General features: G+C 50.3%; 12 protein-coding genes across 12 annotated transcripts; 7 read left to right on the forward strand and 5 right to left on the reverse strand.

Moving 5' to 3' along the window:
* Nucleotides 1-73: 73 nt before the first annotated feature.
* CTAM01_12905 (uncharacterized protein) lies at nucleotides 74-844 on the forward strand (the record flags this gene model as incomplete). The annotated part of the gene is made up of 1 exon (XM_060528910.1): nucleotides 74-844. One exon carries the CDS (start codon nucleotides 74-76, stop codon nucleotides 842-844), a length of 771 nt encoding a protein of 256 aa, XP_060376536.1.
* Nucleotides 845-1,338: 494 nt separating this feature from the next.
* Nucleotides 1,339-2,286, reverse strand: CTAM01_12906 (N-acetyltransferase; the record flags this gene model as incomplete). Its single annotated transcript, XM_060528911.1, has 2 exons — nucleotides 1,339-1,906; nucleotides 1,958-2,286. The coding sequence occupies 2 exons, from the start codon at nucleotides 2,284-2,286 to the stop codon at nucleotides 1,339-1,341; spliced, it is 897 nt and encodes a 298-aa protein (XP_060376537.1).
* An 836-nt stretch (nucleotides 2,287-3,122) lies between these two features.
* On the forward strand, nucleotides 3,123-3,498 carry CTAM01_12907 (uncharacterized protein; the record flags this gene model as incomplete). Its single annotated transcript, XM_060528912.1, has 2 exons — nucleotides 3,123-3,209; nucleotides 3,268-3,498. 2 exons carry the CDS (start codon nucleotides 3,123-3,125, stop codon nucleotides 3,496-3,498), a joined length of 318 nt encoding a protein of 105 aa, XP_060376538.1.
* A 143-nt stretch (nucleotides 3,499-3,641) lies between these two features.
* CTAM01_12908 (triosephosphate isomerase) lies at nucleotides 3,642-4,418 on the reverse strand (the record flags this gene model as incomplete). The annotated part of the gene is made up of 1 exon (XM_060528913.1): nucleotides 3,642-4,418. The coding sequence occupies one exon, from the start codon at nucleotides 4,416-4,418 to the stop codon at nucleotides 3,642-3,644; it is 777 nt and encodes a 258-aa protein (XP_060376539.1).
* A 1,022-nt stretch (nucleotides 4,419-5,440) lies between these two features.
* CTAM01_12909 (ribose 5-phosphate isomerase) lies at nucleotides 5,441-5,974 on the reverse strand (the record flags this gene model as incomplete). The annotated part of the gene is made up of 2 exons (XM_060528914.1): nucleotides 5,441-5,872; nucleotides 5,927-5,974. 2 exons carry the CDS (start codon nucleotides 5,972-5,974, stop codon nucleotides 5,441-5,443), a joined length of 480 nt encoding a protein of 159 aa, XP_060376540.1.
* A 481-nt stretch (nucleotides 5,975-6,455) lies between these two features.
* Nucleotides 6,456-8,234, forward strand: CTAM01_12910 (dihydroxyacetone kinase; the record flags this gene model as incomplete). The annotated part of the gene is made up of 1 exon (XM_060528915.1): nucleotides 6,456-8,234. One exon carries the CDS (start codon nucleotides 6,456-6,458, stop codon nucleotides 8,232-8,234), a length of 1,779 nt encoding a protein of 592 aa, XP_060376541.1.
* Nucleotides 8,235-9,666: 1,432 nt separating this feature from the next.
* CTAM01_12911 (uncharacterized protein) lies at nucleotides 9,667-10,724 on the reverse strand (the record flags this gene model as incomplete). Its single annotated transcript, XM_060528916.1, has 2 exons — nucleotides 9,667-10,135; nucleotides 10,720-10,724. 2 exons carry the CDS (start codon nucleotides 10,722-10,724, stop codon nucleotides 9,667-9,669), a joined length of 474 nt encoding a protein of 157 aa, XP_060376542.1.
* Nucleotides 10,725-11,133: 409 nt separating this feature from the next.
* CTAM01_12912 (fungal specific transcription factor domain-containing protein) lies at nucleotides 11,134-13,696 on the forward strand (the record flags this gene model as incomplete). The annotated part of the gene is made up of 4 exons (XM_060528917.1): nucleotides 11,134-12,319; nucleotides 12,378-12,510; nucleotides 12,581-12,910; nucleotides 12,982-13,696. 4 exons carry the CDS (start codon nucleotides 11,134-11,136, stop codon nucleotides 13,694-13,696), a joined length of 2,364 nt encoding a protein of 787 aa, XP_060376543.1.
* Nucleotides 13,697-14,916: 1,220 nt separating this feature from the next.
* CTAM01_12913 (uncharacterized protein) lies at nucleotides 14,917-17,286 on the forward strand (the record flags this gene model as incomplete). Its single annotated transcript, XM_060528918.1, has 1 exon — nucleotides 14,917-17,286. The coding sequence occupies one exon, from the start codon at nucleotides 14,917-14,919 to the stop codon at nucleotides 17,284-17,286; it is 2,370 nt and encodes a 789-aa protein (XP_060376544.1).
* Nucleotides 17,287-17,659: 373 nt separating this feature from the next.
* Nucleotides 17,660-17,848, reverse strand: CTAM01_12914 (uncharacterized protein; the record flags this gene model as incomplete). The annotated part of the gene is made up of 1 exon (XM_060528919.1): nucleotides 17,660-17,848. The coding sequence occupies one exon, from the start codon at nucleotides 17,846-17,848 to the stop codon at nucleotides 17,660-17,662; it is 189 nt and encodes a 62-aa protein (XP_060376545.1).
* A 1,311-nt stretch (nucleotides 17,849-19,159) lies between these two features.
* On the forward strand, nucleotides 19,160-23,335 carry CTAM01_12915 (uncharacterized protein; the record flags this gene model as incomplete). The annotated part of the gene is made up of 3 exons (XM_060528920.1): nucleotides 19,160-19,655; nucleotides 19,856-19,930; nucleotides 19,998-23,335. The coding sequence occupies 3 exons, from the start codon at nucleotides 19,160-19,162 to the stop codon at nucleotides 23,333-23,335; spliced, it is 3,909 nt and encodes a 1,302-aa protein (XP_060376546.1).
* Nucleotides 23,336-23,482: 147 nt separating this feature from the next.
* On the forward strand, nucleotides 23,483-23,749 carry CTAM01_12916 (uncharacterized protein; the record flags this gene model as incomplete). Its single annotated transcript, XM_060528921.1, has 1 exon — nucleotides 23,483-23,749. A coding segment is annotated over one exon (267 nt), but the record flags the coding sequence as incomplete, so codon positions are not given.
* Nucleotides 23,750-24,085: the final 336 nt, after the last annotated feature.

Here is a 24,085-nt window from a genome sequence, read left to right on the forward strand (position 1 = left end):
GGAAACAAAGTTCAGACTCAACTCGGGGTAACTTGGGCATAGGATATCAAGTTAAGAGAGGTACTTGGCTCTAATGCTCGGCCTACCTGCTACAACTCTCGATGATCCGTATGCAGCAAAGCACAAGTTCGCCCCTGAGGAATCTCCTTGCGACTACCTTGAACGTCGTCACAGTCAGATAATGCGCTGTATCACTACTAGGAACGAGAGCATCCAACTTGAGGACTACGGTGCCACGCAACAAATTGACCAAATGCTGCAGACGTCAGCTCAAGAAATGCCCCCTGATTGGTGGCTAGTCCCAAACACACGGCTTAAACAGCGGCCTGCAATCATAAGTGAAGGGGAAAAGCTTGAAACCACCCTTCGGATTCTATTCCAGATTGCGCATTTCAATCTGATGATCCTCCTACATTTCCCGTACATGCTACGGTCCAATTGCCGCGCGGATCACGAATACAGCAGAGCGGCGCGTTCAAACGCAAGCCGCGAGTTCCTGAGTCGATACATCAACTTCAGATGCGCGAACGAGATCTCGTTCTGTTGCAGAGCCATTGACTTCTCCGCTTTCACGGCATGCCTTAGTCTGCTTCTAGCGCATATTGAAAGATGGAATCATGACGCTGATGTGGTTGATTTTCTCGTCCATCAGAGAGCGAGTGATCGTGCTTTGATCGAAGAAGTCATTGAACTCATGTTGGAAGTGGACCATTCCGATAGCGGCTCTCTACTGGAGCAAACCGCTTCTATATTGAAAGCCTTGTTGGATATGGAAGCGGATGCTGCTAGTCGCTCGGCAAGGTATTTGAAGAACCCATCTGCTGACAGCTCCGGAGATGCTTGACGTACTAGTCCGTGCTTGCGGATCAAAGTTCCTGCACTGGGCAATCGGGGAATGGGGCCTTTGATACAACTGGCGGAGTTGAACAGACCCAGGAGGAACAACTCCATCTCCAGGAACATGCAACTTTGCGGAACGAAGGTCTTCAGCACACGAGCCACTACACCAATTACCCTACTTTTGATTCAGGGGTGGATGAGATAGACTAGAGTTGGCAAGATGCTCGTAGCATCTTACTTGGGCCGACTTCGGACGAAATGACAGATTCTACAAGAGATCCGCAAGTCAATTGTCTGGGCAACGAGTTCTTCTTCAGTATCTGGAACTTACAGGCTAGGATGCTTAGGCGAGCTATCTATAAATATGGAAGTTGACCACTCGATAAAATTAGCAGCTGAAAAAGCCGCAGTTCGCGCGCCCAGATTCGACGATAATTAAGCCAGGGAACTCCTCCCACGTTCCAGGACAGAAGATGTCACAACATCGGCTTAGCTCTGCTACTTCTTCTCCAATAACTCCTGGGGCATTCCCTTGATGGCTTTCTGTTCTGCGGGTGTAAGTGAGATGTAGAAGTACTTCTCGATAGCCCGCACGCGTTCCGCCTCGCTATTCAACGTCTCCAGGAGCTCTACTTTATCGCCAATCTTACGCTTGACCTCATCCTTATGCAGCACAATGGTACCCGCTGCCTCCCTTGTCTCAGTATTCAGAATCGTTCGCATGCACAGGACCGTCTTGACAAAGTAGCTAGTTGGTCTCATCATGACGGCGTAGTTCATGACTTCAAAGTCCTCAGGGAAGAACTCTTGCTCCGTGAAGCAGTTGCGCTCTCGGAAGGGGCCGTCGGCGGTGTCGGTTGACGAGTACACCCACATGCGCTGACTCGAATCCGTGTTCTGGTCTAGCTTTTGGTAGACGAGTTTACCTCGCAGAGGAGCGATGGTGGTGAACTCGTGGCCGGTCTCCTTGTTCAAGGGTACGGGGATCATGGTCGCCCCTTTACCGAAACCAACGTCAACTACGTAGCGCTGGCTATCAATGGTGACGAGATTGAGCATATGAGACCTGTCTAAGGTCAGCGCCGAGTTGTTGTTAAAAGCCTTTACGAGTGCTTACCATCCGCCGAACCTCTCGTCGCCTTTGATCTTTGCACCAACGCTGACGACTATGAACCCGAGTCCCTTGAGGACGGCGCCGAATAAGGCATTGAGCTCCATGCAATAGCCGCCTTTTCCTCGCACTACAACCTTGTCGAAGAGATCCTCCAGATCGATGGAAATAATGCGGTGCTTCGAGTAGTGCAAGGTTAAGCTCTCGAAAGGAACTCGGGCAAGTTGATGAGCCTGAAGATCCTTTAGGAGCTGCAACCGATCTGACGCATGTTTCTCCCGCGGGTAGTTGATATGGTGGAGATACCGGTCGATTTGCTCCTCGGTGTACGACATCGTGAATGCTAACTCTGGGAAGAATAGGGCATGTAAATAGGAAGGAGTTGCTTAACGTAAGTTTTGAGAAATTCTTCGAAAGATATTATGAGTTGATTACCAATCCAATCTGTGCTCGTGTTTTGATACAATGCAGATGCAACTTCAAATGCAGGTCTGGTTAGCTCCAGCGAAGTTCAGCTTGAGGGTTTTCTTTGGCGTGAGTAATAGTTTCTACACGGACTAATGACGTGGGGCATCCCAAAGGGCGCAGGCCTGCGATGTCGGCCATGTATTAGTGGTCAAGACGAGTACCGTTACGACCATCGGCTAATGTCTTCTTGGGGGCCGTTCGGAACCCACGTGGCCGAAGAGAACAAAGATAGACCAGCGCAAGTTGGAAAGTGAATGTTTTGGTCAAAGTAGCAGTAATCAGATGCATTTCTAAAGCTGCTGAGAGAGTCTTGCTTACAAGGGATAGTACCTATGCTGAGAAACCCACACGCCCATTTGCGCAGAGCTGAGCTACTGTTGGTCTAGGTAATCCGTTTCCAGAAGTGTAAAAGAGGGCGTCTGCTAACCTGGCGTCCGGAATTCTCTTGCGTCCGATTAACTGTAAAAAGGTATGGACTCTGAATGGAATTTGAGAGCGAGAACGGGACTTGAAGTATTTCGCTACAGGAACGCGCACTGAAAGGCAATTTGATGCTGTGAATCCCTTTTAGGAAGGTGATTGTTGCACCACCTATGGGCACGTAATCACGGGCTCTTCTGGCGGCACGCCACTGGGCAACCCAACTTCACACCAACAACACAAGCAATAGTCTCCAAACGCATCTCGGTATCGCTTTGGACCAATGCGATCATACCCTCTCGCACTCTTATTCACATGTGTTGTCTTCGCAATGGGCGAAAAGTTCATCGTCGAGTTTGGCAGCAGCAAGGTGTGTCCCAGCGCTCACCGTCTGTGCTCTGATGCGCTGACACTTGCTTGCGCCACAGGATGAAGATCGAGAGGCTCTCATCAGCAAGTTGACAGAAGATGAGAGAACCAAAGTAGTGAAGAAGTTCGATCATGCAATCTTCTCTGGGGTGGTTATCGAGACTGGAAACCACAATCTGGACACTCTTCGGGCCTTGCCCAACGTCGGCAATGTCTGGCCATCGAAAAACGAGGGGCTTCTAGGGGCGCTTGGAGGTTCGGAAGCGCGAAGAGAATCTGCGGAGCTGTAAGCGATGCAAGAATCCAGTACAGCATTTGGCTTGCCGCCCAAAGAAAAGGAAAAGAAATCGGAATCAACTTCACTATGTCTAGAAATGACCCGAATGAAAATTCGCAGTGTCTATCATATGTCTAACTTTTGAGATAATCGAGTTCAAGCCTGGAAAGAAGCCACTTCTGATACAGTGGTGAGGAATCTTGGCACATCATGGCCGAACCGCCCAAGAAACAGGCCGTCGACGGCCTCGCCCAGCTTCTCGAACAAGCCCGGTCCAGCACTGCCGCCGTAGATGACTCTAGTCGTGCCGGTTCTCCTCTTCACGCTATCAAAAGCTCTGATACCCTTGACTACCTCAATAACGTGGCCCTCGCTGGCCGGTTCGCTTGCGCCAATTGCCCAGACTGGCTCGTACGCGATGATGACTTCCGCTGACTCAGGCACGTCTGCCAGGGACTGGTCGATCTGGCCTTGACATTCTCCCAGTGCGACACTCAAGTCTCCTTTTGTCTTTTCGCCGATGCAAATCAAAGGCGCCATTCCATTCCTGCTTGCCGCTGCGGCTTTCTTGGCCACGACCTCGTCGGTCTCACCAAAGATTCTCCTTCTCTCCGCGTGCCCGACCTCGACGATTGAGACACCAGTCTCGCGTAGGACAGCCGGGCTGACCTCGCCCGTAAAAGCTCCAAAGTCATCCCAGTGGCAGTCTTGTGCACCCAACCGGATTGGCACAGCTGAGTTCTTGAGGGCTTCACTGACGGGATGGATGGAGATAAAATCGGGGATGATGAAGATGTCGACGTTCTCTAAAGATGTTGGAGAAAGAGCGGCTAGTTGTGTCTGAACTGTGGCGATGAAGTCGAGCGTGCGTTGGAGCGGGAAGTACATCTTGGTTGAAAGGCCGATGAGCCTCCTATTCGGTGATGTCGTCATATTGAGGGTATGGAACTTCTCTGCGCAGTGTCTGCTGGTGGCTTCTCGTTGACCTGTTGCTTCACGGGTTCAGCTGCGTGCGAAGAACGAAGCGTCCGGGCCATGCACTTCAAATAGTGCGGAAAATCGGGACTGTACCCCGCCTAGAGGGGCTTGCGGCCGGTCACTCGACCCATCGTTGCGGCAATCTTCCCCGTCGTATCGTTAAGCTTCCCGGTTGTCCGATGGCATCAAACGTTGACGAAGTTCTCAATCCAAGATTCGGAGAATTTGCAATCTCTCCGTTCTTCGTTTGCAATAGGTGCACCTAAATTTCCGCTGGGAAAGCTGACGGAGCTCACCTAGATCTTGTCCCGCCAATATTGAGACTTGGGGAAATAGGGAATGGCGAGCTTCAATGTCGACGCAGAGAGTTTGAACGACATCTGGAAGAACGAGCACCATAATTAAGGACATATGAGTCTTTAGGAAATTGGAATTACAATATGATGGATAGTATGTGAGGAATCAACTAGCTTACCTGTAATCCGACTTACTGCTGCTGCTAAATCAAGCTCATCCCGGGCTTGACTTCAACTCACTGGTCACGCTTATGAGAGTGAACAGGATGAGTGAAAGATCGTAGAAACAGAGAAGCAGGGGTTCTTGCGCTCTTAAGTACTTTTTTATCATTGAGTAGGGCCGCGCACCGGCCCCGAGCTTGTCACGACTCTCCGGGCTCAGGATCTGCCGAATGGTGTGTATACCGGGTTCTGCATGTAGCCCCGAACATCATTCGCCAAGACGTTCATGTGAGAGCAACCAACATTGATATCATCCTACGAAGCCTGAATGGAGAACCAAGTCATTGGGAGTTTCCGATGACTTAAGATGTGTGCCATGAGGGCGCAGGGTATGAGATCGCAGATTCACATGAGACCTGAGCATGTCATTGCGAAAGATGTGGTTTAGGGTGAATATTTGGAAGAAGAATGAACGCTTTTATTAATCGTTATTTAAAAGGAATGCAACCAAAAAATGCTTCATGCTGTAGCCTCCAGACTCTTGATGACGTGAACCTTTTCCGCACTGTTGCTCGTAGGGTCGAATGTGTACCCAAGCCAGTCCTTCGCTAGTCGTCTTGCAAGTTCCAAACCAATGACTCTCTCACCCATGCACAGCACCTGCGCGTCGTTGCTCAGAATTGAACGCTCGACGCTGAAACTGTCGTGTGCTGTTACAGCGCGGATGCCCTTGATCTTGTTGGCAGCAATGGCCATGCCGAGCCCCGTGCCGCAGATGAGCAGCGCGCGGTCGGCCTTGCCGTCGGCTACCATTTGAGCGGCGGCGGCGGCTCTATGAGGGTATGCCGTCTTGTCTGCGCCATCGTGGCTTCCAACATCCTCGACGAACTCAACGCGAGCGTCCTTTTCGAAGTCTGCCTTGATTGTGTCCTTGTACTTGATGCCAGCCTCCTGTTTGGGTGTCAGTCTCATGTTTTGAGAAGCAAGGCACTTCTGCTGACTTACGTCGCATCCGACTACGATGCGGTACTTGGAAACGGGGTTGCTGCCCATCTTGAATGTTCTTGTATGATGCGGGGTGGTGAAGCTTGAAGACGGATCTGGAGATAGAAATTTCCTTGATTTCTCGGATGTCTGGAGACGAGTATAAGAAAGTACCAAAGGCCGCTACCGCCACGACTTACAATACTTCTTTATAAAGCGTCGAGACCGCCATGTGCATCGGTGTGGGTGTGATTTGTCGCGGATGGCTCACCCCCCTAGCCGATCTTCCGCTGCGGAAATCCGGGGTCGAGACGCACACACGACCGATTTACTGGGTCCCCGGAAAATCGCACACCATCAACCGACCACACCACATATGATATCGACTGGTCAGCATCAGGATGGGCCTTTCTGTGATCATTATCAGACTCAAATCGAACTTCAATATCAAAGGAAGCTCACATTGTCCAGTTCTGCAATTTGTTTCGTGAGCTTCATCGACATCCCATACCCCTACACATAAGTAGAGATAGAAGCACCATCACAAATCATGTCCGACCGCCACATCTTTACCTCCTCAGAGGGGCTCGTTGACAAGTCTCTCAGAGGGTTCATCTCATACAACCCTTCTCTTGGTCTGGACCAGTCAAACCGTGTGGTCTTTGACTCAACATACGACAAGTCCAAAATCAGCATCATCTCTGGCGGTGGCTCCGGCCACGAGCCCGCATGGGCAGGTTATGTCGGCAATAACATGCTGGCGGCCTCCGTATCCGGAGACATCTTTGCCAGCCCGTCTGCGAAGCAAATTCAGTCTGCTATTGAGCGTGTGCCCTCAGATGTCGGCACGATCCTTGTCATCACCAACTACACCGGCGACTGCCTCCACTTTGGCCTCGCTGCAGAAAAGGCACGGAGTCGTGGGCACAACTGCCGCATGATCATCTGCGGTGACGATGTGTCTGTTGGAAAGGCAGGTGGTAGCCTGGTAGGACGCAGAGGTCTTGCTGGGCAGATTGGTGTTCTCAAAGTCATCAGTGGAGCAGCTGGCGTCAAGGCCGGCACTCTCGATGACATCCACAAGCTTGGTGTTTCTGTCGAGTCCGAAATTGTGTCCATCGCGGCCACCATGGACCACTGCCATGTTCCCGGGCGCACAGAGCACGCTCGTCTGGGCGCCGACGAGGTGGAGGTGGGAACCGGACCTCACAATGAGCCCGGCTACAGCAAGGTCTCGCCCGCGCCTACTGCAGAGGGCCTGATTGACCAGCTGCTGCGGTACTGCCTGGACCAGGAGGATCACGACCGAGCTTATGTCAAGTTCAACAACGACGACGAGACGATCCTCCTTGTCAGCAATTTCGGAGGCATCTCCTACCTGGAAATGGGCGCTCTTGTCGACGAGCTCCTCGAGCAGCTCGACACCAAGTGGAACATCAGACCGTCAAGAGTGTACTCCGGCCCTCTCGAAACCTCTCTCAACGCACCTGCATTCTCAATCTCCTTGATGAACATCACAGCGGCATCAAAGAAGTGCAGTTTCTCAGCAGAGCAAATCTTCCGATTCGCCGACCTCAAGACCAACACACACTGGGAGTCGATGGCTGGCGCTCAAGCTGTCCGCCGCGATAGAAAACTTCAGTTCGTGCAGTCACCTCCTGAAGAGCCAAAGAAGATTGAGGCCGACCGCGACGTGAGAATGGACCCGGCAACGCTCAGGTCGATGCTGAACATGGCTTGCCAGGCAGTCATTGAAGCCGAGCCTGATCTGACAAAGTGGGACATGGTGATGGGTGACGGCGACTGCGGTGAAACCCTGAAAACGGGCGCTTCGCATCTCCTCGATGCTCTAGACAACAAGGGTATCGCAGCCGAGGGATCCATCGTCTCAGTTCTTCACGAGCTAGAGGACATTGTTGAGAGCAAGATGGGTGGCACGCTTGGTGGTATCCTCGGCATTTTCTTCGTCTCGCTCAGCAACTCCGTAGAGGAGAACGCGTCGTTGGCAAAGTCGCAAGGTATCTTGCCTCTCTGGACACTGGCGCTGACGTCTGCTCTTGCGCATTTGAGTCATTACACACCCGCCAAGATCGGAGACCGGACGATCCTGGATGTCTTGATCCCATTTGTTGATGCAATTCGCAGCAAGGGTTTCGAGGGAGCTGTCGAGGCAGCTGTCGAGGGAGCCGAATACACGAGGAAGACCAAGGCTAAGCTTGGTCGTGCAACGTATGTCGCAGCGTCTGGGAAGGATACGTCATTCCACCCCGATCCTGGTGCCTGGGGTGCAATGGTTGCCATCAAGGGCTTGCAATCCGGCATGGCTTGATTTTTCTGAGCCTATCTTTTCGTACCTTCATTTTCACATATAATATAGCGTTAGATTGAATTTACCAAAACTCTTCATGTTCAATATCGCTTCAATTTGTTGGCAACTCTGAGAACCGACATGGCAGGCCTGATAATGAAACTTCGCCAACTTAGCCAAAATAATGACAAGTTCATCATCGTGAAGCCTCATTTCTGTACTCACTCTAGCCTGGTCTCTCGAGCCACCATTATTACACACCAGGAGAAGTGCTATACCACTGGCAGACACCATAGAATGATTTATAGTTTCTTGTCGATCTCATGGCTAGATGGTCAACCATGGTAATATTGCCACTCTGGGCTTTATGAGTATTTGAGTAGGTACGGAGCTCTACAAGCTGCTGGGTCTAGCCTTTGGTTCGATCTGGGGCAAACCAATAGACACGCCATACACTCACTACAAACACGATGAGAGTTGTCAGTCAACAGCCTCATACCCAAGGCCGCAGCAACACTCTAAGTTGCTCAAACCAGCTCTGATCGAAGTAGCAAACTGCAGCCATTGGGTCGAAGCTTGTTAGCCCTGAGATCATGATCCACAAGCGGCCTCGGAGCTGGTATGACAGCATCGTTCCGAGTTGACTATCTCATCCCGACGCTTGATTCGCCAATGGATCAAAGATGTCAGGGGCTTCAGCGACATGCAAGCACTTGACACATGTTAGACTAAGGCTCTGCTCAGAAGCTTAGCACTCTCATCTGCCGGTGAGCATTCACGCTGTCGGGACCCGAGTGGCCGTTCCTGAGGGCGCCCCAACTGCCGGGAAAGACAGGGAAGCAACATATGCCATTAAACTGTCAAGCTATTAGGTCCTTGTGGCAGGTCAGATTGACCAATAGAGGTAACAGGGGACCACTAGCGAAGCTGGAAGAGGCCGAATACGTGAATCATGCTGTAGCTGAAAGCTGTTCAGTAAGTTCACAAGCACTCTATCTCAGAGAAGATTTCTCACTTAATAGCCGTGCCGGCTTTAGGTAACTCGATCCTCAGTCGATGTCATTCGCCACGAGTCTCAGCTCTTTGGTAGAGTCCCCTTTCGCCTAGATCTATTTATCAGCATAGGGGTCATACATGTAACTCCACATAGCATCACTCCCTTGGGTTCAGCCAACATTCAATGTGTTATGTCCATTATCTGGATCACAGACCATACAACGGTGTAATCTAGAGGCAAGTTCGTATGAATTTGCTGATTGTAATCGCGCTCCCACCGGACCATGGCCCAACCTGCCTAATGACCAACTCACGATGGCACTTCCCTCGCCCGTGTTGACAGGATGAGTTCGGTTCGGGAACTCGGCTCGGCGGAGGCTCCGCTCCCGAACACACGCCAATTTCCCCTAGGGCAGGCATGGAAACCGGGGTTCTAAGTGTCAGCGGCTCGAGTTTCTCAAAAAGACGTAACATCAGAAAGACCCCTTTCCCCAGGATTGCGGAAAAGTTTTGCCACGTCTCCGCACCGTTCGCATTGGCTGCGGCTCGCATCCGGGGCATTCTTCCGGGAGGGGGGAAGCCGTGGGAATGTGAATGATTGCCACATTTCCGCAGGCTTCGTATTAGTTATGACATACTCCCACCGTCCGTCTCTCTGACCCCCGGGAGGAAAAGCTGTACACATGAACACATCTTGCGGGGCCTGCCCCGCATAAGTGTTCCAGCGGCCGGATCTCTTGGGTTGTTGTTCGAGGCTTTGAGCTGTTCGAGCTTGCCGGGAGGCTTCAGCTCTTGGCTTGTTCCTTGACGTGGTCATGCGGCCTTGCTCTCCTGAGGTCCAGACTTTTGGATATTGGAAGGAAAACTGGGACTTACCAACCTCAACGTCGCGAATGTTTTGTTGTTGGATGAGACTAGACCCGGAACTATGGGGGCGCTTGAGGGTCCCGGGGAAATCGTATGCGCCGGGTTACCTGTTTGGGCAATCCGAGGTCCGGGGCACAGACGTGATCTCAGTGGCGGGTTGGCCGGGTCAATCCTTTTTGAGTTCAAGGGGGTCCAACTTGCGGAGTCTGGGGGTTCGCGGGGGCAAGGTTTTTTGGGGACTTGAGGCTCCTTTGAATGGATCTAGCGACGTTCTGCTCACCGTGAGTTTTTGCAAACGGATAGTTCAATGCTGACACCGGGAGTTTGGATAGACTGATACACGCATCTCAGATTCGATTCCCTCGATAATGGAATCTGTACGCAAGATCATGCCGAGATCGGAGCCATGACAAGCCCATGTGTACATATCGACCAGGGCCAATAACTGACAAGACGGGAACTGAAAGAGCCAAACACTCCACAAGGATGTCTTACAAGTCAAACCCCTGGGAGTCTGTCAACTTTTCCCGTTTGCCGTTTGCCTCCCCCTCATCCTACGATTACCCGGACTGCGCGGCGTCTGGCGTCCGGTGTTCGTGCCGCAGTGGTAGCTGCCGAGAAACAGCTCTCGCCTTCCACGTACTTCATTGCAGTGCCAATGTTGTTGGTTGACGACAATTGGCTGCCCTTCTCCAATGACACGGGCATATAGCCACGCTTACCATCATCCTTACCTAGGGGGGTGTGTTGCGATTTGTGCTGGGACGAAGGGTCCTAATCCGAGATGGGTAATGCCGGGGCCCTTTATGCCCGCCGTTTCTGATCTTAGAATAGCAGATCGTGACCAACAAAACAAAGTTAGCTGTCGTGTGTTGCACTTTTTTCTGGGCCCATTATACCCCCACGTACCTGACTTTGTTGCTCATCGTGACCGCCCTCCCCCCACGAGATTCAAATCTTACAATTTTCTCTGATACTTGCTCCCACATCCTACACGCTGACTGGAGAAGGGAGAAAGAAAGCAGACGCAACTGAACAACCTTCCACAACTCCAATCATGACCCGAGACCGACACGCGAGCCGCGCGAGTTTCGCATGCGTACGATGCAAGAAAGACAAGAGACGATGCGACATCTCTCAAATTTTGAGCTCGGGGGACCGAATGGACCGGTCCTGCACCTCATGTCGAAACAAGAACGAAAAGTGTGAGGTCCGCTACGGCGAGGATAAGCGCAGTCAACGACAACCGAACGAGACCAAGGCACTGCAACGGCGAATGCAGGCACTAGAGGAGTTTGTCAAGAACGTCTCCAAAAACCCAGAGCTCCCGGTCACACGGCACAAGACGGATGAAGTTTCGGATTGTCTGATGGAACAGGCACGACGGACTGTAGACAGCTACCAGGATGCGAGGATACGTGCCTTCCCAAGCCCTGCCAGCTCTTCAAGTCCGGGGACTCAGAATATGACGATATCGATCTCTCCTCCGGAGGGAGGACAGAACAATTGGGCTGTGACGTCGCAACAGGAGCTTCACCCCGCCTCACACTCAAGATCTGTATCCTTCTCGGGGCAAAACAGACCGAAGACCGACGACATCACACACAATGGCATCCGATCGATCTCCTTCTCAGGCCCCAGCAGGCCAGACTTTGACTGCGTCTCCGAGAGCGTCCCTCCCGTCATGGAAGAGATTGGGACACCCGATAGTATGCAAGACTTTGACCAATTTCTTGGCTCTGTGACCCTATTCCCGTACTCCGAGAATCAGTCTCGATCAAGGAGTCCACGCGGGGAAGGCTCTCCTTTTGAGGACGACACGAGCAGACAAGCTCGCGGTGCTCTCGAATGCTTTCCCGAGCCAGAACCAATTGTGTCCCATTTGCTAGACCTATTCTGGAAATGGCAATCATCTCACCTCCTCGTCGTTGATCGTGCTTTATTCCTCCGCCATCGGGAAATTTGGGACGACAGTGAAGGACACCGCGGCGATCGAAACTTTTATACCCCATGTCTGTTGTACGCGATCATGGCTCTGGCATCGATGATAAGTCTTGACAAGGGAGTCGTGCGGTACTCTACTTCTACCGGCGGTGTCGCCGGAGAGACTTTTGCGAAGCGAGCACGCTCAATGTTTGATCTAGAGATGGATCACCCAACCATTTCCACTGTCCAGGCGGCTTTGATACTTGGTTCTCGATATGGAGCCATGAAGGACAACTCCCTTGGGTGGATGTACAGTGGTAAGAGCATTTTTGAGTCGCAATGATATGTCCATCCACTAATGTCTTTACTAAATAGGCATTGCCTTCAGAATGGCGAGTAAATTGGGCCTACATCTGGACTGTTCTAAAGCTGTTGCGTCTGGTAAGATGAGCCAGGAGATGGCCGATCTCAGAAGGAGAGTATTCTGGGGCTGCCACATTGAAGACAAGTAAATACACCAACCCGGACTTGATCATTCCCAGCAGCGAGTCGTGTGACTAACAATCAATTGTAATCAGCCTATTCAGCGCTTACTGTGGGCGACCAAACTCCTTTATGGAGTGGGATATCACCATTCCCATACCTGAGCGACCCTTCAAAGGCATCAGCAAAGACGAAGCCGAATCGACTTCGTCACTTTTACATCACACCTCAACACTCTCAGTGCTATGTTCTAAGATTCTAATTAGTATCCACCGTCAACGGCGGCACTCATCTACGAGCGAGATGAGATTGAAAGCATCACAACTTCACAGAGCCCTATGGCAGTGGCATCACGATCTTCCTAAGAGCTTGACATGGTCCAGCGATTCAAATATCCTGGCACAGCCCCATGTCTTCATCTTGCAGTAAGTATATTCAAGACTTCATGTGATCGTGCCAGCCAAGGATCAAGAACAGGAGCTAAAGAACCACGCAGAATGAACTTCTACTTTGCTCTCATTCTACTCCACCGGCCATTCCTCCGATTGTCTTCAAAATTCCTCAACGTCGACAACATGAACTCTTCGGCTCTCAACTCCACACACGCATGCGCTACAGCAGCAGCAAACATCACAAAGCTCGCAACGACTTACAGACGATCTTTCAATATGCGACAGATGCCGCCATCGATTGTACACTTTGTTTTCATCGCAGGTAGCATTCATCTCCTCAACCTTCGTGCAGGACAACCAGGCAACCATGAAGTTCTTCTTCAGAGTTCCACTGAAGCCTTATCCGAGCTCGCAAAGTCATATCCCGTGGCGCAGAAAGCCAGCACTGAGCTGGAAAGCTTGATTGAAAAGTGGAGGTCCGCGAAAGAGGCCGAGAAGAGAGCCACGGAGACAAGTAGGGCGGCGCAAGAGGTTGAGAACAGCATGAGCTCTGGGTGTGCGATACGGCCAGGGGTATCTGGATTTCTTGATATTGATTTTTCTCCTTTGGAAGAGCTTGGGGAGTTTATGGATTTGAAAAAAGGCCAACAACCTGCTACGAAGTCTGTGTTTGATATGCCGGCTGATATCGGCTTCCACGAGCAGCTATCGCTGGATCAAAACGGTAATGATTGCATGTTTCTGGACCAAGATTGGCTTCAGGATGGAACAGGATTCGAGAGCATGGACGGAAGTGGCTGTCCATGGATGTACAATTAATGACGAAAAGATGTAGAGTTGTCAGATGTGCTGTATATCACGAATTTGGAGTCTTGAGACGAGCATTCCTAGTCCATGAGTGAAATATGAACAGCCATTATGAGATCTTAGATCGCCGGTACATTCTCGATAATGATGGGGTTGGCAACCTCTGCTCGATAAATCACCATCTCGTACTGGACAAGCACAAGAGCTCAGATTACAAATCAAGACCGTGGTGCTGCCGCAGTGTAGCAATCAGTTGAAAGACATAGCCTTGTGCACTGAGAGAGTTCAATAACCAACCCCGAGTTTCTTGGACCTCGGGAGCAACTTGAAGTTCTCAAGCGTCGAGTCTGCACTGCTCGAGAATCACTTGGTGACTCCCATGCTCAGACTGATTGAAGTTCACTTCCAAGAATAATCGTCGGATCTCTACTTGGGTCTCATCAAGGCCGATTATCGGATTCGAATGATCTTAAAGCTTGCTCTGCAAATGCAGACAACATGCAATTCCGAAAATAAAGAGCCAGTCTGGCCTTCCACTTCCGTGAGCGAACTGTAACAGTGTCAACGAACTCCACCAAAGGGGTCGTTTCTGCACTAGACAGCGGCCACACCAGCTAGGTCCACGGGTATCCCTGTCAACTCTAATATCTGAGCCCCCTTTCAATCTTTGCCGGAACTTGCGGAAAGAGCATTCATCCACTACACGACATCAAGAATACATGAGCTGAATACATAAGGTCGTGCATGTAGTGAGAATTCCTGATCACAAGAATTCCAGAAATTAGAAATAGCGTTTAGGAATAGGGATTGGACCGCATGCATTTGGTTCAAGTTGTGGTTCGCGAGCAAATAAGCTGAGACCTTCTTACACAGGCTAGACTGCCCAAAGTTAAACCTTATCTAATATAAAAGAGTTCTCGGAACCCCATGCCTCATTTCCTCCAACTTGATGATGGGGAGATTTTGGGTTGTTTCCTTACAAAAAACCGTAGGAGAATATGACTTCTCCCCGGTAATGCGGCATGATGTCAATTAACGTTTCTTAGCGCATTTGCCTGACTCGGTGCACGCGTACGAGACACCCATGATAGTCTCGGCTTTGACAGAAATTGATGACTGCTATGCAGTATAAATCAATGAAAACCCCAAGTTGCGATGTTGGCAGTCTGGAAATTAGGCCAGGTTTTTTCGTTTTAGGGATTGTCAGTGCCCTTTGGGCAAAATTTGCAACCATGCCTCGTCACTCTTTTATTAAGTCACTCTTTTTCTCGTCTTTCATTCTCACATCTCTGGCCGGAAGAGGTCCAGTCAAGCACCCAAAACCGTACCATGAGGTGCCACAATTCTCCGGTAATGACTACACTGGATTTCCCGACAGCACTTCCGCGGATCACTTGAATCCTCGACAAGAAACGACCGTTGATGGACTAACATCCATCGACACCTTTACTTACAAGGGGGAAACATGGACGGCATACGAAGACATCACTCGATTCGATGGCCCGCTCGTCTTGGTGTCTGCTTCTGGAACTCGCAGAGAGATCAAGCGATACGTTGAAGCCTCCACGGACGAGTCTGTATCTATCAACCGAACGGTGGACGCATATTTTGGCCTGGATCCTGCAAACGATGTCAATCTCAAGCAGAATGACGTGTTGGCAGAGCGTCTTCTCCAAGATGGTGAACCTATTGAGGAACACGTTCGCGACGTCATCGACCTGTCCTTCCTGCCGTGGGATGTGTACCTTGGAAACGTCCAGGCCAACGATACGATGGCCCTGGACTGGCAGTCCATGACAAAGAACTACGCACCCTGGAATGACATGTCGGAGGCTGCAGACGGAACTCACTCTAATTACACTTTCGATGGCTTGCTCAACGGATGGATGCCTGCTTCTCGAAAGATTTACCGGGGCCTCGTTGACACAACCGACTGGGTTGATATCACTACATTCGCCGACGTCGACTCTCCAGATCCCGATATCGTTCACATTTGGTTCTCTATCAAGTATGTCAAGGGCGGAGTCCTGCGTGCACAGAAGTATGCTCTGGATTACAAGCAGTTCCTGCCCTTGAAGGCGCATCCTACTGCAGATGACTTTTACCCTGCTTTGATGCGGTTCGCCGACTACTGGGACTCGCACGTCAAGGACGAAATATCTTTGACTCTTCCGGATGAGAGTTGGTCGGATATTGGGAAACATGCCTTTGCTGTAGAGCTTGTTGGTCGCGCTGGAGGTGTCACTCCGAGGTACGGTGCCTTTGAACGCGACTATGGCGGATCAGAATATGACGGCTTCCAAGACATCATGACCATGTCGCTCACAGCTAACTTGGCCTGGGGACGATTTGCTCAGGCCAAGGCCATCCTTGAGAACTACATGGACTGGTATGTCTACGACAACGGAGCCATCAAGATGCGTGGGCCTGCCGTGCCCCAGTTCGGCATGTCACTTTCTTTGATCGCACGCTATGTCCAGTACACGGGCGACACTGCGTTTCCGGAGAAGTACAAGACGAAGATCCTCGCCTGGGCCAACATGCTTACCGCACGCCAAGACGAGAACTTGAAGCTCCCTGAAGATGATCCATACTACGGCCTCATTTCTGGCTGGAGCGAATCTGATGCTGCACTGAGAAACGATGCATGGCGATTCGAGAAACCGTACTGGAACAATGCGGCGTTCGCTGCTCGCGGTCTTAAGGATCTTAGCAAGATTGAGACATTTGCCGACCATGCCAACGACTGGAACACTCGCGCTGAGCAGCTCATAAACCAGACATCCCTCAAATTGGACCAATGGATCCAAAGGAACTTCACACCTGCTTATGTTCCTGTCCTGCCGAATGAAACAACCCATGTTCTCGAAGACCTGGCCGAAAAGGGAGACGCATCCTCTCAGTGGTGGCCGCACCGGGTCTACTCGGAACTGCTTCAAGCATCAGTGCTCTCATCAAACCATACTGACATGGTAATTGACTCCATGCGCGCCTACGGAATTACCAGCGTGGGTGTCGTTGCCAACGTCACGCCCCTTAGGTCTGATACTCGCGACATCTTGGGCTTCATTTCATATGGCTACGCCCTTTCGTTGCTTGTCCAGGACCGCCTTGATGAGTTTGTGCTCTTCTTATACTCTCATCGGTATCATGTCTATAACAGGGGCTTATGGCTTGCGGCTGAAGTTGCCGGAACTGGAGGTGGTTCCAGCACATACTGTCAGCCTTCCCAATTTACCGTCCCCGTCTTGCTTAGGGCAGCATTGTTATTCGATCACCCCGACAAGGATGCTTTGCTAGTTGGACGAGGCGTTCCGAGGAAATGGCTTAGCAAGGGTAAGGTCGGAGTACAGAGAGCCCCGACCAAATGGGGATCAGTCGACCTCGATATGCAGCTGGACGAGAAGGCGGGTACCATCACGACGGTTTTAGGTTTCAGTAAGGCGCCTCCAGCTGAAGTTTGGGTTAAGCTGCGGGTTCCAGAAGGGAGCCAACTGAAGAATGTCACCGTCGACGGTAGCGCGGCGGAGTGGAAGGGAGAAGAGGTCATATTGAAGCTTGCCTCGACGGCGCGTAATGCTACTGTCGTGGGAACTTTCTAGGCGCTAGTTTTCGATTGATAGAGATGATTACACATTTGTATTCCATTGAGAGCACCGAGTCTTGTAATGCGCCCCCATTAGATTGGCTAGTTTGCACTCCGTCTTCCTGTCACGCGTGGAGCTTGTGTCCTCTCTTCTTGACTCGTGCCTCCTCCTTCCCAGGTTCTTTGGTCCAGAAGACTCCGTCTCTTAGTCTTTGTGACTCCGTAAAACCGGCGATCTGGTTTGACAGTTAATGGCCAAGGCGACTCTGGGCCGGAATTGTTTGCAAAGATGGTAGAGTCCAAATCTAGATTAAGGTAATCATCGTTAATGAATTGAATCTTCACCTTGTGACCTTCGTACAAGTGATCTGACCTGGTGTCGTAGAGCCCTACGGTTCGCGGGCAAAGGAAGTCGACGAAGCCAATGTTGAGGCGGCCGATAGTAATCTCCCCTTCCAAGAGGGTTGATTTCCTCGTGATGAAGGACCTCGTTCTTTTGATGGGTCCACGTGCTTTCGCAGTAATTCCATCAGGATAATCATAATCTTGCACCCAAAAATGAACACCTCATGACCCATCAAATGGATTATCCATGTCGACGGCGTTGTCCGAATCATTCTCAGCGTCTTGGATGCTTGTCCATGTGTCGATCTCATCTGGAGCCAACAAATAGTAGCTGAATATAACATCTCCCCGAGTCTTTGGGAGTTGGCGGAGTGGTAGATTTTTCTTGAGTGATGCCTTCTGAAGCGCTGCGTCAACCCCTTCCCGGATTGCTTCCATTGCCTTGCGTACCTGTGACCTTTGCCCTTTGCTGAGTGCATAAATCTTGTTTGCTTTCTTCCGCAATTTGTACTCCCCGCGACTGATATTCGCTTTTTTGAACAAGTCGTCTTCGGACGTTCTGCAGATCATATCGTACACTCTATCTTGATACGCCAATCTTCTCTCATCGCAATCACAGCCGATGTCGTCTACGCCGATGGGCAAACGCGATAAAGAGATTCATTAGCGCTCGTTGCAAGACTCGACAGGTCCGCATAAAAAATGCTCGGACGTGGCGATTTGTAAAGATGAGCCTCAGCAAGTGCTTCTTTGTATCGAAGGTACCATGCTGGGTATTGTTCCTGGTGGTAGCTCGAGCCCATTTGAGATCGTCGTTGGTCTGGCAGAGTTTGCCCGCCGTATCCAAGTAATCAAGGCAATGTAGGAGAAAGACGATGTGGAAGTCCACACCATTCACGATGCTGATGTTCTTGGCCCATTGGAATATGGAAGTGTCACCTTTTGCAGTAGTGCCGTTCCCATCTTGTCCAATACCTCTCTTTCTTCTTCCTTTTCTTCTTTTTTGTTTTTGTCAAGCGGAAGATCTCAATGCTCGGTAGTCGGGACAACACCACACTCCCAGCTCAGCGCCCTGCACCATTTATTCTCCAATAAGTAACTGCAACATAAAAGCAACAAGAGAACTTGGAAACAAGAAGAGTACGGAAAATTAAGGAGAATTCATCGGTAAGTACGTATTATAATCATTTGTTGACCGGCGTCCCATCTTGTCACCCACTTGCTAAGATATCTTAGCTAGTACTCATCTCTGCATCCTCCGCAACGGCCAAGCAATGATCCTCTCTCACCAGTCGAAAGACAATCAGATGGATTGTGAAGTTGTGGCACGTTGAACTTGGCCTAATGCAGGCAAAAAAAAGAATTGTGCTGGGCGGCAATCGATTCTCTACCAATCAATGCCCGGGCAGATGACTGCATGCAGGCCCAATCAACGAGGCTACAGGAGAGACAAGAGCGGGATGCCATTTCCCCTCATCTAAGGTAGGCAGCCTCAGCAGCCTCATTTCTTTCTCATCGCAATTCCGAGTCCAATTTCAATATCAATGACAATGGAGCCGGTTGGATTAGCCGTCGGAATCGCTGGGCTCGCGGGCATTCTGAGCACTTGTCTAGATGTCATCGAGAGAGTCGACATATATAAAGATTTCGACCGTGATTCACGTTCACTCGCTGTACAGCTCGATGCGGAAAAGCTTCGCCTCAAAAAATGGGCCTGCGATGTTGGGTTCCGGCAAGGGAAGCTCTCGAACGACCATCACACCGCTCTGAATGACCCGCAGGTCCGCTTGATGGCAGTAGAGCTGCTTAGTGTCATCAAGGCAATCTGTGGTGACGTAACAACATCAGAACTCGGGCTGGATGAAAATTTAGCAACCGTCACTCGCGGCATCCAATCCCTTCCAAAGTCATCAGAATCAAGGAGGCAAAAGCTTGTTTGGTCCTTGAGGGGCAAGGCTAGACGCACTTCTCAAGTCGAAAACCTCGGAGTTCTCGTCCAGCATCTGCACAACCTGGTTCCTCCAGATAGTTCATTTCCAGGTGGGGAAGCTACCAATAAGTCCAATGAGACTTGTGCTTATGGAATAGGTGTGTCTTTACGCCCGCGTCCCCTTAAGCTCAAGCACAGTTCAAGCATCGGCTGTCAATGCTGGAGATAGCCTAGTTGTACTATCCTGATATCGAATTGTCACATACGAAAGTTCACGATCAGACAAATCTGACAAGACCATCTGGCTTAGATGACGATATTGAGAAACAGACGTGGCTTCGCGAGCTTCGACAGACCTTGTCTCGGTTGGAAAGGGAGATGGAAGGTATATCGAGATTCTTCACCTTAACTTCCCGAAATACTGCGATTAAGACTGACGCCGGCGACTGCAGCCGAGACTCGACGAGACCTTCGGGCCTGGCTAGCATGCCCACCGCCGAACGATCTCTTTCCTGAAGCCAAAGAGAGAAGAATCAATGGGACGTGTGATTGGATTATTGACCGTCCCGAATTCGTTGAGTGGCTTGCTCTAAACGAAGCGTGTAAAATTGTCGATGATACCGAAAGGCTCCTATGGGTCAATGGACCAGCCGGGTTTGGAAAGACTGTTCTATGCGCGAGAATCATCGAACATTTGAGATCGATATCCCAGACGCCTGTGGTCTATTTCTTCTTGTCATCTGAATTCGAAAGCCGCGACAATCCCTATGCGGCGATTCGAGCATGGGTCCACCAGATGGCATCGTCCGACCAGATTACCTACCAGTTGGTGCGAGAAAAGTGGCTAGCTCAAAACGAACAATTCGCCACCGAGACAGAAATCGTCAGTATCTTTCGAGAAATTTTGCAAGTCGTACCTGGAGCCATCTTGGTCTTGGATGGCTTGGATGAGTGTACTTGGTTGGGGAAGGCTCCGCATGACGGGAAGTCCTTGGGGAGGTTTCTCAACACCGTGATTGGCGCAATTACCAACACGGCATCTCGCCTCCTAGTTGTCAGTCGGGACGAGCCTGAGATTCGAAGTGCTATGATGTGCTCAAAAAATTGCGAGGAACTCAAAATCGATTCTGAAGACGTGAAATCCGACGTTGCTCGATACGCAAGAAGTATTGTCGACAAGAAGCTGCCGAGAAAGGACGAAGCAACAAGAGAAGGTGTCTCCAAGATGCTTGCGGATCGGTCCAATGGCCAACTCCTCTGGGTCAAGTTACACGAAGATTCCTTGCGCAGCTGGAAGAACAAGAAGCAACTTGAGGATGCGATCAATGAAATACCGTCTGGACTTGATCATATTTATGAACGAAATTGGACACGCATTTCTAAACTACCAGAACCGATCCGTAAACGTGCCTATTCTCTATTACAATGGGCGGCTTTTGCTCTGCGGCCCTTGACCGTCAACGAAATCTCCGAGGCTATGTTGATCGACGAGGAAGATTTCAATTTCCCTGAGGATGAGTTGCCCGATGAAGTTGATGACGACTTCATTGAAAGCGAAATACAAAGCCCCTGCGGCTCGCTTTTGGAAGTTCGAGGTACATCTTCGGATTCTAACAGGGGGTCAAGGACGGTGCACTTGACTCACTTTTCAGTCAAACAACATTTTCTTTGCAACATTTCATCTCAATCGCTATCGATTCGCATGAACAGTCAAGTCTTAAACGAGCTTCAACAAAACAGCAGGCTAGCAAAGCTTTGCCTTCGCTACATCAACAGTCAATACTTCTGGGACTTTGAAGAGAAGATCAATTCGACGGTTCAAATGGAAAGCACCCAGGAAGAAAAACTTCAAGTGAGCGTCAAGGGGTCATTCCGACACTACGCCGCGAGTTCATGGTATCAGCATTCCACCGTCGGTTATGAGGAAGACGAAGAACTGACAATGCTCATGATGAATTTGTTCGATGAACTCAATCCCAGCTGGGAAACGTGGCGTGACTTGTTTGAGAAGTACAGCGTAGAGCTCGGGTTGGGAGCTGATTCATCAACTGAACCTCACCATGCTAGTCCTTTACACTACGCTGCCCGTCTTGGCTTCACTGAGCTTGCTTCCTGCCTCATCCACGACGAGAAGCATCATGTGAATGCCAAGGCGCCGTTTGGTAGAACAGCTCTTGAGATTGCAGGCAACGCTGGGAATTTGACACTCTCAAAGATCCTTCTAGATGCGGGGGCCGATATTTCAATGTCGAATCACACAGGGTCGACACCTCTCATCGAAGCTTCGTATAATGGAGCCTATGAGGTTATTGAACTCCTTCTCGATAGAGGCGCAGATTGTGAGAAAACAAGTAACTACAACTGGACGGCACTACACGTAGCTTCCTACTACGGCCATCTCGACGTCGTCGCGTTGCTGCTTAGAAGGGGAGCTAACGTCACTGTTGCTAACGATGGCGGTTGGACACCACTCAATGTGGCCTCTCACTGCGGACACTTCGATGTGATTGAACTGCTCCTCGACAATGGGGCCGAAATTCTTACCCGGAGTAATGATGGTTGGTCGCCGCTTAATGCTGCCTCTCAATTTGGACACCTAGACATTGTCAACTTGCTCCTGAGGAAGGGGGCTGATGTTCACCACGCAAATCTTAGCAAATGGTCATCGATACATTTCGCTTCTGATGGTGGTCACTATGAGATCGTCAATATGCTTCTGGATGCAGGCGCCGACGTCGCAGCTGTAACCAATAATTCAACGACGCCGCTGCATATAGCATCAAGTCGTGGCCATCTAGAGGTTGTCGAGCTACTTCTGGACAATGGCGCTGACTCGAACGCTGTGGACGATAGCCAATGGACACCGATTTTCTTGGCATCGAGTTGCGGGCATGAAAAAGTAGCCAAGCTACTTCTTAGTCGGTGCGACGACGTATCTCGGGCCAACAAAGCCGGAATGGTGCCACTTTACTCAGCTTCAGCTGCCGTGAACAGCAAGCTTGCTGAGCTGCTTCTTAGCGACTCTCGTAATGATGGTTCCTTGCGAGCCTACGCAGGATGGACGCTACTACACGAGGCGTCGTATAACGGACGCGTTGGGGTGATTGAACTACTTCTTGCTGAGGGAGTAGATGTAGGGTTAACTGACGAGCGTGGGTGGACGCCTCTACACGCTGCAGCTCTGAGCGGGCATACAGAAGTTGCAGAGCTGCTGCTTCAGAGCCCTAAGTGCAGTACCCATGTACAAGATAACAGTGGCCGAACACCAGTATTTTATGCATCGGCCCGCGGGCATTACGAATTAATCCAAATACTAACCACTCAGAATCGACTGGACCTTCAGATCACGGATCAGTATGGATCAACCCCATTATCTGCAGCTTGTCGCAATGGGCATGAAGAAGCCGTCAAATATCTGCTCTCAGTCGACGAGGGATCATTTGAGTCTCGAGATGGACTAGGGCGAAGCTCGATGTGGTGGGCACGAAAAAGTGGCAGCACCCAAGTCATCGAATCGGTCTTGCAACATGCATTGATGCTCAAGATTCATATTCCGGAGAACAACGAGCTTGGCGCACAAGGGGCGAACTTCGATTGCGATTCAGCGTGGTGTGATATTTGCATGACTTGTACCGATGAGCAGGCATTCTACACCTGTAGCTTGTGCGATGGAGGTGACTTCGTCATCTGCCTGGAATGTAAGGATCTTGGTCTCGAATGCCAAGACGCTTCTCATTGCTGGACCTTTCAAGAACCCTATCAGGAGGAAGGAGAGACAGATTGTTTCTAGCTTCATGAATCTGGGAAAATGTGCAGGAATCTTTTCCTCCGACAGTCATTCACGTATATCTCAACGATCTCGAGAGCCAGATGAGTACTCGTATTTGATCAACTATTAGATAAATTCAATTCATCCGTCTCTAGCTTTCAGCTTTCAATTCTAGTCCATTTCTGTCTTACTTTAGGCTGGTATGAAGGAGTTAAAATCAGAGTAGTACAATCATTCTTGCCAATATTCGTAATAGTAGATCTATTTATATTGACGCTATGCAGCATTTCAGGTGCTAAGAATGTTGCCCACAGCTTGAGGAAGAAGCTGAGAACTTTGGGATGTTATCGAAAATATTCGCAGAGAATGGTCTTCAGGAATAGCTCCAGCATCTCGGTACACATTGGGCATCTCCTAGTCAGTGCGGGCCGTTGACATTTGCATGGAATACAATTTTGAGTGATGGAATTTGTATGCTTCGACGGCTGACAAAACAATAGTGGCTATTATGAAGCTCTGCTGATAAGACTACCCATTTGACTCCAGACCGCCATAGGATTGGTGTAAGTCAACATACCCACTTCCTGGCACCCCCCTGTTTCTGGCACCCACAAAAACGCGAAAATCCACCACAACCCAATGCCCACCCCCAACCTCCTTTTATCACAACATTTTCAATTCGCGTCCAAATGGGCTCATCTTTTGCACATGTCTTCTTCTATATATAATGCCTCAATATACCGAAGATCAGCTTCGTCAGGCTCTCGAGGA

The sequence above is a fragment of the Colletotrichum tamarilloi genome (genome assembly GCF_030869305.1).
Source record: "Colletotrichum tamarilloi strain Tom-12 chromosome Unknown Scaffold_84.1, whole genome shotgun sequence".
NCBI classification, from domain to species: Eukaryota; Fungi; Ascomycota; class Sordariomycetes; order Glomerellales; family Glomerellaceae; genus Colletotrichum; species Colletotrichum tamarilloi.